The sequence below is a fragment of the Balaenoptera borealis genome (genome assembly GCF_965194805.1).
Source record: "Balaenoptera borealis genome assembly, chromosome: 19".
NCBI lineage: Eukaryota > Metazoa > Chordata > Mammalia > Artiodactyla > Balaenopteridae > Balaenoptera > Balaenoptera borealis.
Window position 1 is genome coordinate 56,101,794 of NC_138878.1, and position 12,025 is coordinate 56,113,818.

Below are 12,025 nucleotides of genomic sequence, written 5' to 3' on the forward strand. Positions count from 1 at the left end.
GGGGTGCCCCCTTTCCCCATTCATCCTGGAGTGAGGGAGCGGGCCCCTGATCTGTGAGGACCGAATTTCCTGCCCATTTGCTGCTCACACCTTCCGGTGGCCAAACGGGCAGCCCAGCTGCGGCCCAAAGGGGGAGGGGCGCGGCCGCCCAGCAGATGGCAGCATTTACATACAGCTGGGAGCCCCCTCTGAGGCGGGGGCTCCTCGCCCTGGCGTCTGGTGCATCCGTGATGCGGGTTTGGGGAGGGTGGCTTTGTTTTGGGGAGGGGAACACAATCAAGCATGCGCGCGTGTGCGCGCGCGCGCGCACACACACACACACACACACACACACACGGGTCCACAAAGAACACTGGATCTTCATCGTATCCACACAGGGCTACACTCATGGACCTCCCGCACCCAGCCTCCTTCACACACAAGCCCTCAGCCATTCACAACCTTGCACAGACCTTACCACACACAAACACACACAGCCACCTAGAAGCACCTGCACAGACCACAAAGTCACAGGTTCCTACAACTACACGCAGTGGTCCAGGAGCTAACACACTTTTGTACACCTGCACAGAGAAGCATCTACACAGCCACAGAATCTCAAAAAGTCACACAACCATTAAATCATGTACATCTCCATTCTCCCATGCAGGTGTGTGCGTGCGTGTATACACACACTCACACACACACACAGAATCTTAGAATTATTTACAACCTCACAAAGAGGCTTAACCATATACAATTTCAGGCACACGTGGAGCCACACAATCTGACCTAGACACACAATCACAGTCATGTACACCCTCCAATAGCTCTTGCTCACACATCACACACACTCAGAGTTTTAAAATCATACCCAACCTCACACACAAGCTTAACCCCCCCACCCCACCCTATCCTCAGCCACACAAATCATGCAACAACTGCATATAAGATGTGCACTCACTGCACTGCCTGTGGCCACGACACAGTCTCACGGCTGCTCCAGCACGCTCTCCTTCCCCTGCAACCTCCTCCCCTAGGGTCCCCTGGAGCCGGCGGCTGCCCGAAGGGGCGGAGCTGTCCTCTCAGATATAAGGCTCCGGAGCCAGCAGCTGCGGCTCCCAAGACCTCCGGAAGGCCATGGTCTCCCCGCAGATGCCCCAGCTCCTCTCCCCGACGGTGATCCTGGCGCTCTTTTTCCTTCCCCAGGTCGGAGCCGGAGTGGAAAGGGTGGATGGGAGGGGGTGCGACCTGGGGGTCTTGGGGAGGGGGCGCGGGGCGGATGAGACGTCTGGGTCCCCGCAGTCCCCTCACCCTGTACCCCTTTCCGCCCCAGACACGGCCGGCCGGCGTCTTCGAGCTGCAGATCCACTCTTTCGGGCCGGGACCAGGCCCGGGCGCCCCGCGGTCCCCCTGCAAGGCCGGGGACACCTGCCGCCTCTTCTTCAGGGTCTGCCTGAAGCCAGGGATCTCCGAGGAGACCGCCGAGTCTCCGTGCACCCTGGGCGCGGCGCTGAGTGCGCGCGGACCGGTCTACACTGCGCAGCCCGGAGCGCCAGCGCCTGACTTGCCGCTGCCGGACGGCCTCATGCGCGTGCCCTTCCGGGACGCCTGGCCGGTGAGACCCAGTCCCGGGGCACGCCCGTGCGGGGGGCCTTACCCAAACCTCGACTGCCATCTGCCCTCCAACTTCCAAGACCCTGCCCCCTGGAGACCCCAAATTCCCAGTAACTCCATCATCTGGAATTCTCAGACCCATAAACCCTACCCATAAACCCAAATTTTCTGATTCCGAATTTCCCTATAGGGATCCCAGATCCCAGCCTTGCATGCCTGGAACCCTGAATTCCCAGAACCCCAAACTCACCTTCTAGAAATCCTCAATTCACAGAACCCTACCCCTGTTCCTTGGGGATCTTTAAACACTGGTATCCTCATCTTTATCCCCAAATTTCCTTGCACCTAGGGAGACTTTCACACTCTGTCTTGGGGACCCCCAATATCCTCTCACCTTATCTCTTCTCAGACCTTCCAGTTGGGGACTGTATCCATGACTTTTTCACCTCCAAAATCCTATTTCCCATCCCACAACCCCAAAAGCATAAAGGTGAACAGAATTGTTTTTGAATTCTAGACGCTTATGCTTTTGGGCAAGTGACTTTCCCTTTTCCAGCCTCAGTATCCTCATCTGTAAAATGGGATCATCATGGTACATTACAGTGGTCCCTTTTGAGAGATTCAACCAGGTATCTTGAGTATAGTGCTTACCACATAGTAAGTGCTCAATAAAGAAAGCCAAAACGGTCATTCCTTCCCTGGGCCAGCCTCTGGGAATTGTCCCTTGCCTGTCTGGTCCCTGGAATGGTCGTCACTCTTTACCTCTTAAAATCTGGCCTTCTTCGAGTACCTACCTGCCCTGACCACTGTCTTCATTCTTCCCTCTCCACCTTCCTCCACCCAACCAGGGCACCTTCTCTCTCATCATTGAAACCTGGAGAGAGGAGTTAGGAGAACAGATTGGAGGTGAGTATCTTCAATTCTGGGACTTCAGTGTAGAGTGTGGGAGATCCAGGGAGTTGGGGCCCGATGTGAGGTCCAGGAGAGTGACATGGGGCTGTCTGTAGGGTGGGGCATTCATGGGATTGCTGGACCCATGATGTCATCACAGCTCCCGGAGTGTGGTGCTGGGTGTTGACAGCCCCAGGGCTCTTGGCATGTCGACACAGAAATGTCCTGATACCAGGCAAAGCGGGGTTGGGGCAGGGAGAGCGGGAAGAAGCTCTCTTACTATCTTGGAGTCGCAGCAGCAGCGTTTCACAGTCCTGCTCTGTCACCATCTGATTTTGAGAACCCAGGGTACAATATGAGTTACTTTCTGGTTCTTGTAGGCAAAGCTGTGTCACCTTGTCCATATAGAGGGCCTCAGGACCCCTTTGGGATGTTGCAGTTTCACCAGAGAGGTTTCAGGGAGGGATATGGGATGATCTTAACCTTAATTCGAGGGGGACTTTGATGCTATATAAGGCCCACAGGCGGGGTTCTGTCACCATTTTGATATAGGAAAATCCTCAGGCACAATTTGGGGGTGTTTTTTTTGGGGGGGGGTGTTTTTGACCTCACTTCAAAGACCTGTCATTGCCCCTTGGCCATATTAGGGATGTCATATGTCCCAGGGTGTTAGGGGTCTCATAACTACTTTAATATACAAAGATTCTGGGGCAAAATATAGGGGCACTTCGGCTTCTCTGGGAGAACTGTTATCATCATAGAGTTCGCGTCATCGAAGATCCCAGGGCGCATTAGGGGAGTTTGCAGCCTTGCTAAGTAACTGCCATTCTCAGGACTCAAAAGGGGTGTTTTGGCTTCGTTAAAATGGGAAGGGAGCCTGCGCGCTCCGTCTCCATCCCGAGACCGAGGCGGGCCGCAGCCTAGCACATCTCCCTTCACCCCGCAGGGCCCGCTTGGAGCCTGCTGGCGCGCGTGGCGGGCCGGCGTCGCCTGGCTGCCGGGGGCCCGTGGGCCCGGGACGTGCAGCGCGCAGGCGCCTGGGAGCTGCGCTTCTCCTACCGCGCGCGCTGTGAGCCACCGGCGGTTGGGGCCGCGTGCGCGCGCCTCTGCCGCTCGCGCGGCGCCCCCTCGCGGTGTGGCCCGGAACTGCGCCCCTGCCCGCAGATTGAGGACAAATGCGAGGCACCGCGTGAGTCCTGCGTTCAACCCCACCCCATCCCGTCACGGCTCCTCCGGCTCCTTTCACAACCTAGTTACCCTCTTCAGGGAATTGGGGACCCGAGAACCCCTCGCCAGCTTCACTCATGGTCTTCAGCCCGCTCCCATGATCCAGCTACCACTTTCTGGGAAACTGAGGACCCTAGATTTCTCTCCAGCCCTGTCTGGGCACTCCAGCCCCCTTCCCTCTTCCCAGCACTCTTGTCTCCCCAAATAAGAACCGCACACCCATTTCCCATCCTTGTACCCCCAGTTACTCCCCGAATCCATACCCACACCCCTTTCCAGATGCTCGGACCCCAAAGCTCTTCTAATTCTGGGGCCCTCCTTACCCCCACTCAGGAGCTTTGGAAGCTCCTCCCATCCCCCCCAGGGGTTTCACCATCCTCCCTCCCTGTGATTGCACTCCAGACCCCGCTGCGTTCTAAGGCTTGGGATCCCCCAACCCACCCTAGATATCGCAATGTCTGAGCCCCACTGAAGCCCCTAGGACCCCCAGGCTTATCCAGATCCTCCCAGACCTCCCCTAATCCAAGGCCCTCCCATTTCCCCTGAAAGGCCAAGGGTACCTCCTCAAACCTTGATCCTCTTCCTTCATTCTCCTCTCTCCAAGCTCAGACCTGGGAGCCCCCACTCCATTCTCCTTCCAAGAGCACAGACTCTGGAACTCATTGGTCTGGGTTCAGATCCTCGCTGTGCCACTTCCTAGCTGGGTAAATCACCCTGCCTCTCGGGGCCTCAGTTTCCCTGTCTGTAAACTGGGAGTCGCAATACCATCTAGCCCATTGGGTTGACAGTCACAAAGATGAAACAAGTGATGCACGGAAAGTGCTCAGAAATTTCTCTGATTTCTTATCCTCCCTTCATCAATATTCCTCTTTCCTCTGCCTCTCCTTCCCCCATAGCGGCATGTCGAGCAGGCTGCAGCCCAGAGCACGGCTTCTGTGAGCAGCCCGATGAATGTCGATGCCTGGAGGGCTGGACTGGGCCCCTCTGCACAATCCCTGTCTCCACCAGCAGCTGCCTCAGCCCCAGGGGCCCATCCTCTGCCACCACTGGATGCCTCGTACCCGGGCCTGGGCCCTGTGATGGGAATCCGTGTGCCAACGGAGGCAGCTGTAGTGTCAGTATCACACCCCCCCTCACCCCACCGATCCTGGGTAGTACTTTTCCCAGGGAGTCCCCTGTCTGGGGCTCCATGAGACAACAGCCTGAGGGGGCGGGGGCTGGGGCAGCTATCAGGGAGGGCTTCCTGGAGGTGTCCAACCTGCATCTGGGGGCCTTGAAGTACGATGATGTGTTGGGGAGAGCAGACCCAGTGGGTGGCACCTAAAGGTGTGGATGTGGGAATGATGAGGGATCCTGTCGGGCCACAAACTGCCCCGCCTATGGGGTAGAGAACTAGTCAGAGCTCAAGGTAGGGGTGGTGGGGCCGAGTGGGTTGAGGATTAGGGATGGGCGGGCATCAGAGAAGGCTTCCTGAAGATGGACCCGGGCTGGGGCTTCTGAAGTCCGATTTGGCAGACAGGAGGCGACTGGAGAAGCTAGACCAGACGAGTGGCCTGGGGGAAGCGAAGGTGTGGTGGTGGGAGTGAGCCTGGGATGAAGCAGAGCCTGGTGTGGGCCACCTGGACACTGCCACCACGGGACAGTGAGAAACACTCAGCGTTCAAGTTAGGGGGAGGGCCTGAGAAGGGGAGATCCAGGGAAGGCTCCAGGGAAGAGGTGGGCTTAGAGCTAGGACCTGGAATTAGGCCTGGGCCATGCGGACAGCATCAGGGAGGGCAGACAGGGCGGGCAGCATTTGGCAGCAAAGGTGTAGAGGTGGAAACGGGATCTCTCCGGGCCTCCAGAGCCTCCCCTCTGTGGGGTTGGATGGGCAGACCCAGAAACGTGGAACAGAGAGGTTGTCTCGGCCTCAGGGACTTCCTCGGTGAGGCCCCTACACCCTAGGAGGTGGGACTAGGCAAGGAGCAGCCCCCCAATGGTCAAGACTGGGGAAGGGGGGACTTTCCTGGCGGTCCAGCGGTTAAGACTCCGTGCTTTCACCACAGGAGGCACAGGTTCAATCCCTGGTCAGGGAACTAAGATCCCTCATGCCGCTTCGGGCGGCCAAAAAAAAAAAAGACTGAGGAGAGGGATGGGACTTCTTTCTAAGGAGATGCTGATCCAAAGTCCTCTTGCCCGTGCCCAGGAGACCCCAGGGTCCTTCGAATGCACCTGTCCCCGTGGGTTCTACGGGTTGCGGTGTGAGGTGAGCGGGGTGACATGTGCGGATGGACCTTGCTTCAACGGCGGCTTGTGTGTGGGAGGTGCGGACCCCGACTCTGCCTACATCTGCCGTTGCCCGCCCGGTTTCCAAGGCTCCAATTGTGAGAAGAGGGTGGACCGGTGCAGCCTGCAGCCGTGCCGGAATGGTGAGGTGGGGAGGACAGAGCGGTGAGGGAGGGGAATGGGGGTCCCTGCATGGTCAGTGGGCAAGAGCAGGGCTTGGCTCACACAGTCCTGGGTGGGGATCCTGGCTTTGCCTCCTCTCGGCCTGCGGCTGGGCTCCCCTCTGCCCAGTCTCAGTTTGCTCTTCTGTAAAACGGGCGAGGTGACATTCCTATCTCATAACTACTTGTTGAGCATCTACTGTGTGCCAGGCCCTGTTCCAGGGATACAGTAGGGAATGAGATGAAAGCCCCCACCCTCGTAGAGCTGATGGAGCAGAGAGACAATAAAGAAGATCAATGAGTAAATATAGGAGGTTTTGTGGTGATAAAAACTAAGAAGAGGGAATGCCCTGGTGGTTAGGACTCTGTGCTTCCACTGCAGGGGGCACGGGTTCAATCCCTGGTCGGGGAACTAAGATCCCAAAAGCCGTGAGGCGCCGCCAAAAACAAAACAAAACAAAACAAAAAAACGAAGAAAAATAAAGCCAGAAGGGGGATGAGAAGTAGTGTGTATGGGGTGGCAGGCTGGCATTTTAGCTAGAGTGGGTAAGGAAGACCATGCTGCAGGTAGGGAGGCAGCCATGTGTGGATCTGAGGGAAGAGTATGTTCCAGGCAGAGGGATGAACAAGTGCAAAGACCCTGAGGTAGGAATGTGCCTGGTGTGTTGAGCATGGCAGGGAAGCCAGTGTGGTTGGAGCAGAGGGAGTGAGGGCAGGCTGGCGAGCGATGAGGTCAGGGAGGTGACTGGGACAGATCCTGTAGGGCTTCATGGGTTATGGGGGGGATTCTGGTGTTACCCTGAGATGGAGCCAGAGGAGGGTTCTGAATAGTGGTGAGACCTGATTTGACATAGGTATTAAAATATTAAATGAGACCATGAATGTGAAGGGCTCAGCGCCCTCTTATTTTAATACTAATTCTCTCCAAAACGCTCGCTGAGTGTTCACTCTGGGCTGAGTGGTAGTGGGAACACAGCAGTGGTACATAGGGGTACCAGTCCAGAGGGGAAGACAGAGTCGTCCTTAGACAGGGCCCACAGTGGCCAGGGTGAGATGGGGGAGCGCAGGGTTGGGATGGAGGAAGAATTGGATGGCTTTCTGGAGGAGGGGACACCTGAGCACAGACCTGGAGGATGAGCTCGAGAAGAGAACAGGTGAAAAGAATGAGAGAAAAGGAGGAAGGGAAAAGGGAGAAGAAGGCACGGGCAAAGGCCAGGTGGTTCAAACCCGTCGTTCCAGAACTGTTGAAGCTATTTCAGTACGGTTAAAGCCGAGAAAAAGAGACAGAGACTCAGAGAACCAAAGAGGTGTGAGGCCGAGTTAATCCAAGACTTCACCAGGGGGAAAAGAGGCGGGCCGGTTTTCCAGGCAAACTCCCAGAGGCTGGCCCTAGAGTTAGACGGTAGAGGGGGGCCCAGAGAAAAGATGAGGGCGGGGATCACCGAGCTGAGAAGAAATCGCGGGCGGGCTTGGGGCGGCGGGCTTGGGGGACTCCCCCCAATCGGGCCGCGCCCCTGACGCCCCCATCCCCACAGGCGGGCTCTGCCTGGATCTGGGCCACGCCCTGCGCTGCCGCTGCCGCTCCGGCTTCGCGGGGCCGCGCTGCGAGCACGACCTGGATGACTGCGCCAACCGCGCCTGCGCCAACGGCGGCACCTGCCTGGAGGGCGGCGGCGCGCGCCGTTGCTCCTGCGCGCTGGGCTTCGGCGGCCGCGACTGCCGCGAGCGCGCCGACCCCTGCGCTGCGCGCCCCTGCGCCCACGGCGGGCGTTGCTACGCGCACTTCTCCGGCCTTGTCTGCGCCTGCGCGCCCGGCTACATGGGCGCGCGGTGCGAGTTCCCGGTTCACCCTGACGGCGCAGGCGCGTTGCCTGTGGCCCCGCCGGGTCTGAGGCCGGGGGACCCGCAGCGCTTCCTTTTGCCACCGGCTTTGGGACTGCTGGTGGCCGCGGGCTTGGCCGGCTCTGCGCTCTTGCTGGTCCACGTGCGACGCCGTGGCCCTGGCCGGGATACTGGGTCTCGCTTGCTGGCGGGAACCCCGGAGCCATCGGTCCACGCGCTCCCTGATGCACTCAACAACATGAGGACGCGGGAAGGTGCCGGGAATGGCCCGAGGTGAGTGGCTTGGCCGCAGACGTAAGGCTTGTCCCTCTCGGCTGCTTGCATCAATCTCCGTAATGCAATTGTCCTGATTCCTTGATGGGCCTTTCTTGATTGGTCCCTTTCTCTTATCCCAGCTCCAACCTTTTTCTGGTTGGGTCGTTTCACAATTCCTCTGGTTGGCTTTGGGTTCCCCTCCTTGGTGGGTGGGAAAACAAGATATGAGAATTTAAAGTGTCTGGATCTTACTCTTTTCCTCCCACAGCTCGTCCTCAGATTGGAATCGCCCTGAAGATGGAGACGCTCGTTCGGTTTACGTCATATCTGCTCCTTGTATCTATGCTCGGGAGGTAGTTACCCACCTCTCCCCACCCTGCGCACGTTGGGCATGCTGGGTAGAGGCAGCTCCTGCTTTTCCTGTAGCTCTCCATTATCTGTAAAATGAGGAGGGTAGAGTCTCTAGAAGGTCCTCTGCCCATTTTCCAGTTTTGACTTAATTTAGTTCTATCTTGCATGCCTTTTGCTATCGTTTTGAGCTACCTGGCATCTTCTCTTTGGATGACCTTTGGGCTTCAAGAGGTCACAGTGGGGAGCCTCAGCCAGAGCTTCTCCACTGATTTCCACTCACTGGGGAGAGGGGGGGCGGAGGCGGAGGGGCAGACCTTTCTAATGCTTCCTACTTCCTCTGTTTCTAGGCCTGAGCTGCCCCTTCTCCATCAGCACCTGGGGACAGAACCTGGATATTTTTGTATTCTCTGCTTCAGACACTTTGGAGTTCAAGCTGGAAGGGGTGATGGGGAGGATTTTACCATTGGAAGTTGTACATAATGGTTATTTATATCCTATCTCTTTTTCTCTCCCCATCTCTCCAGAGACATCTATAAAGGCTCTTAGTTTGATCAGCTTTGACTCATCAAGTTGAGTGCTTTGTATGTGGTTTTGGGGCTGAGGGGAGAGATTTTGTCTCCTGAGAAGAATAATAGGACTCTACTGCAGGGGTCAGAAACAACTCAAAGTAGTTTAAATAAACAAGAGAATTTATTAGTTTATAAAAGTGAAAATCCTGTGGCAGGTGTAGCTTTAGCAGGGCTGGATTCAGGGGCTCAGTGTTTTCCTCCAGTTGTCTCTAGGATGACTTCATATGCAGACAGGCTTTCATTGGCCCTGGCTTGTCACATGGCCTTGCTCAAACTAGGGGCCAGGCAGTATGGCTTATTTTGATTGGCCAGGCTTGGCCATCTGTCTAGTGCGTGGCAGGGATTAAGGTCAGCCTGTCTAAACCACATGGAATATGTGGGCAAAGGAGTGTCCCTTTCCGTATCAAAAATCAGCGTTTGTTACTAGATATAAGTACTGTACCTGGCAGGCAAACGGACAGAACCAGTCAGAGCAGAAAGAAACTATTTTACAGAGGAACGGGAGGCTCAGAGAGTGGAGTAACTGCTGCAGCTCCTTCCTGATGGGATGGAACAAATCTAGGTAAGATCTAGCAGAGAGGGGGAAGCTTCCTAAATTTGGGGACTATCCTAAGACAGTTCATCACACATCTAATACTACTTCTACCACTGAAAATAGAAAAAGCCTGCATCAGCCAATTTCTGCCAATCCTCCTTCCCCATATTTTCTAGTGGGGAGTAGGCTGGGACAGTGCCCAAGCACTTTTGGAAATGAGCAAAACCATAGGAACTGAAGATGAGAGAACAGAGAAAAGTAACAAATGGAATATAGCAACAAATGAACAAATGAAGGAGTCCTTTTATTAGAACATCAGCCAAGGGATCCACATGTTCTTTTAATTCAGTCAACGGTACCATATATTGAATAAATACTTATACGTACAAATTCTCCTTTCAAGTTTCACTATATTGAATTTCTGTGTCATGAGAATTAACTGTACCATTAAGGAATATGGACATTGAAACAAAAGCCTACTATCAAATGATATTTAAATTGAGATTAAAGGCAGACATCAACACCAGCCCATTGTTCCTTCAAAGACAACGCGATATTCAGAGGCCGAGTCTTTGCTGCCTTGAACAAATTATACCACCTGCCGAGAGAGCAGAACTCAATTTAAAAGCAAAGATGGGAAGCTGTGTTACACTCATCATGTATTTTTTAAAAAATTTATTTATTTTATGTATTTATTTTTAGCTGCGTTTGGTCCTCGTTGCTGCGTGTGGGCTTTCTCTAGTTGTGGTGAGCGGGGGCTACTCTTCATTGCGGTGCACGGGCTTCTCATTGTGGTGGCTTCTCTCGTTGTGGAGCACGGGCTCTAGGTGCGTGGGCTTCAGTAGTTGCGGCATGTGGGCTCAGTAGTTGTGGCTCGCGGGCTCTAGAGTACAGGCTCAGTAGCAGTGGGGCACGGGCTTAGTCGCTCTGCAGCATGTGGGATCTTCCCGGACCAGGGATCGAACCCGTGTTCCCTGCATTGGCAGGTGGATTCTTAACCACTGCGCCACCAGGGAAGTCCCTTCATCATGTATTTTTGATCAGTGACTGCATGCAAGCTGAAGGCAGGCAGCTGAATCCCATGGCTTCCCCCTTTGATGCACTTCTGGTGTCAAGGATGCCTCACCTATCTCAGAGTCTTGGCACCATCACTGTACATGTCGGTGAGTCATCACAGGAACAGTACTGGCGGGATTATCAAAGAGTGATGACCAGAGTCCTCTGATTCACCACCATAAGGGAAGAGTCCCACACCCAAGTCTGGAGGCCCTTTAAAGTGCAGGCTCTGTTCTATCGCTTTGCCTCACAGGCTGCTGCAGGCTCAGCCTAAGGTCGTAGCCTCTGGGGCAAGGAAGACTATCTCAGATGATCAGAGCTTGCAGGGAAGAGAAAGTTATTCTGGTCCAAATCCTTCACTTTTTTTTTTTTTTTTTTAAATTTTATTTATTTATTTATTTATTTTTGGCTGTGTTGTGTCTTCGCTGCTGCGCGTGGGCTTTCTCTAGTTGCAGCAAGCGAGGGCTACTCTTCGTTGCAGTGCGCGGGCTTCTCATTGCAGTGGCTTCTCTCATTGTGGAGCACGGGCTCTAGGTGCGTGGGCTTCAGTAGTTGTGGCACGCGGGCTCAGTAGTTGTGGCTCACGGGCTCTAGAGCACAGGCTCAGGAGTTGTGGCACACGAGCTTAGTTGCTCCGCGGCATGTGGGATCTTCCTGGACCAGGGATCGAACCCGTGTCCCCTGCATTGGCAGGCGGATTCTCAACCACTGCGCAACCGGGGAAGCCCCAAATCCTTCACTTTAAAGGTGAAAGGAAGCAGGGCCCCAGAGGACTGAGGTGGAGGGCATTGCACACTAAAGAGAAACTTGTCATTTTTTTTCTCTTTTGGCAGAGCTTTAAATCTTTAAATCAAGCATACACTTAATTGCATTTAGCACAATGGCGGTAGCAAATAAAGTAACCTAAATGATCACTCCAAAAAAGCGAAAACAAAGACAAAAAACCAAAAAGCCTACAAATGCACAGAAATCAGACTGCTTTGGCTCAGATCTTGGTTCTGCCATGTATTCAGACAAGTCACTTTACCTCTCAGTGCCTTAATTTCCTTATCTGTAAAATGAAACTAGTAATAGAATCTGCTTCAGAAGTTTGTGAGTATTTAATGAGTTAATAAGTGCAAAGCATTTTATAACAGAGCCTGGCATGCAATAGATGCTCAGTAAATACTACTTCTCAATATTATGCTATAAGAGGAAAGCCCATTTCAAGTTCATTTCACAGAGGGGCAAACTGAAGCCCAAAGAAGGGTAGACGCTTGCCTAGCATCACACAGAAG

The 12,025-nt window shown here is 54.5% G+C and overlaps 1 protein-coding gene across 2 annotated transcripts; it reads left to right on the forward strand.

Annotated features, from left to right (window-relative positions):
- Window positions 1-280: 280 nt before the first annotated feature.
- Window positions 281-9,142, forward strand: DLL3 (delta like canonical Notch ligand 3). 2 transcript variants are annotated; one of them, XM_082366742.1, is made up of 9 exons: window positions 281-1,188; window positions 1,316-1,597; window positions 2,445-2,502; window positions 3,434-3,676; window positions 4,611-4,828; window positions 5,900-6,122; window positions 7,676-8,255; window positions 8,506-8,590; window positions 9,113-9,142. In XM_082366742.1, the coding sequence occupies exons 1-9, from the start codon at window positions 1,120-1,122 to the stop codon at window positions 9,122-9,124; spliced, it is 1,770 nt and encodes a 589-aa protein (XP_082222868.1). In that variant the 5' UTR covers window positions 281-1,119; the 3' UTR covers window positions 9,125-9,142. The 2 variants fall into 2 exon arrangements, with proteins under 2 accessions (XP_082222868.1, XP_082222869.1); XM_082366743.1 differs by having other exon boundaries at window positions 304-1,188; window positions 8,936-9,142.
- Window positions 9,143-12,025: the final 2,883 nt, after the last annotated feature.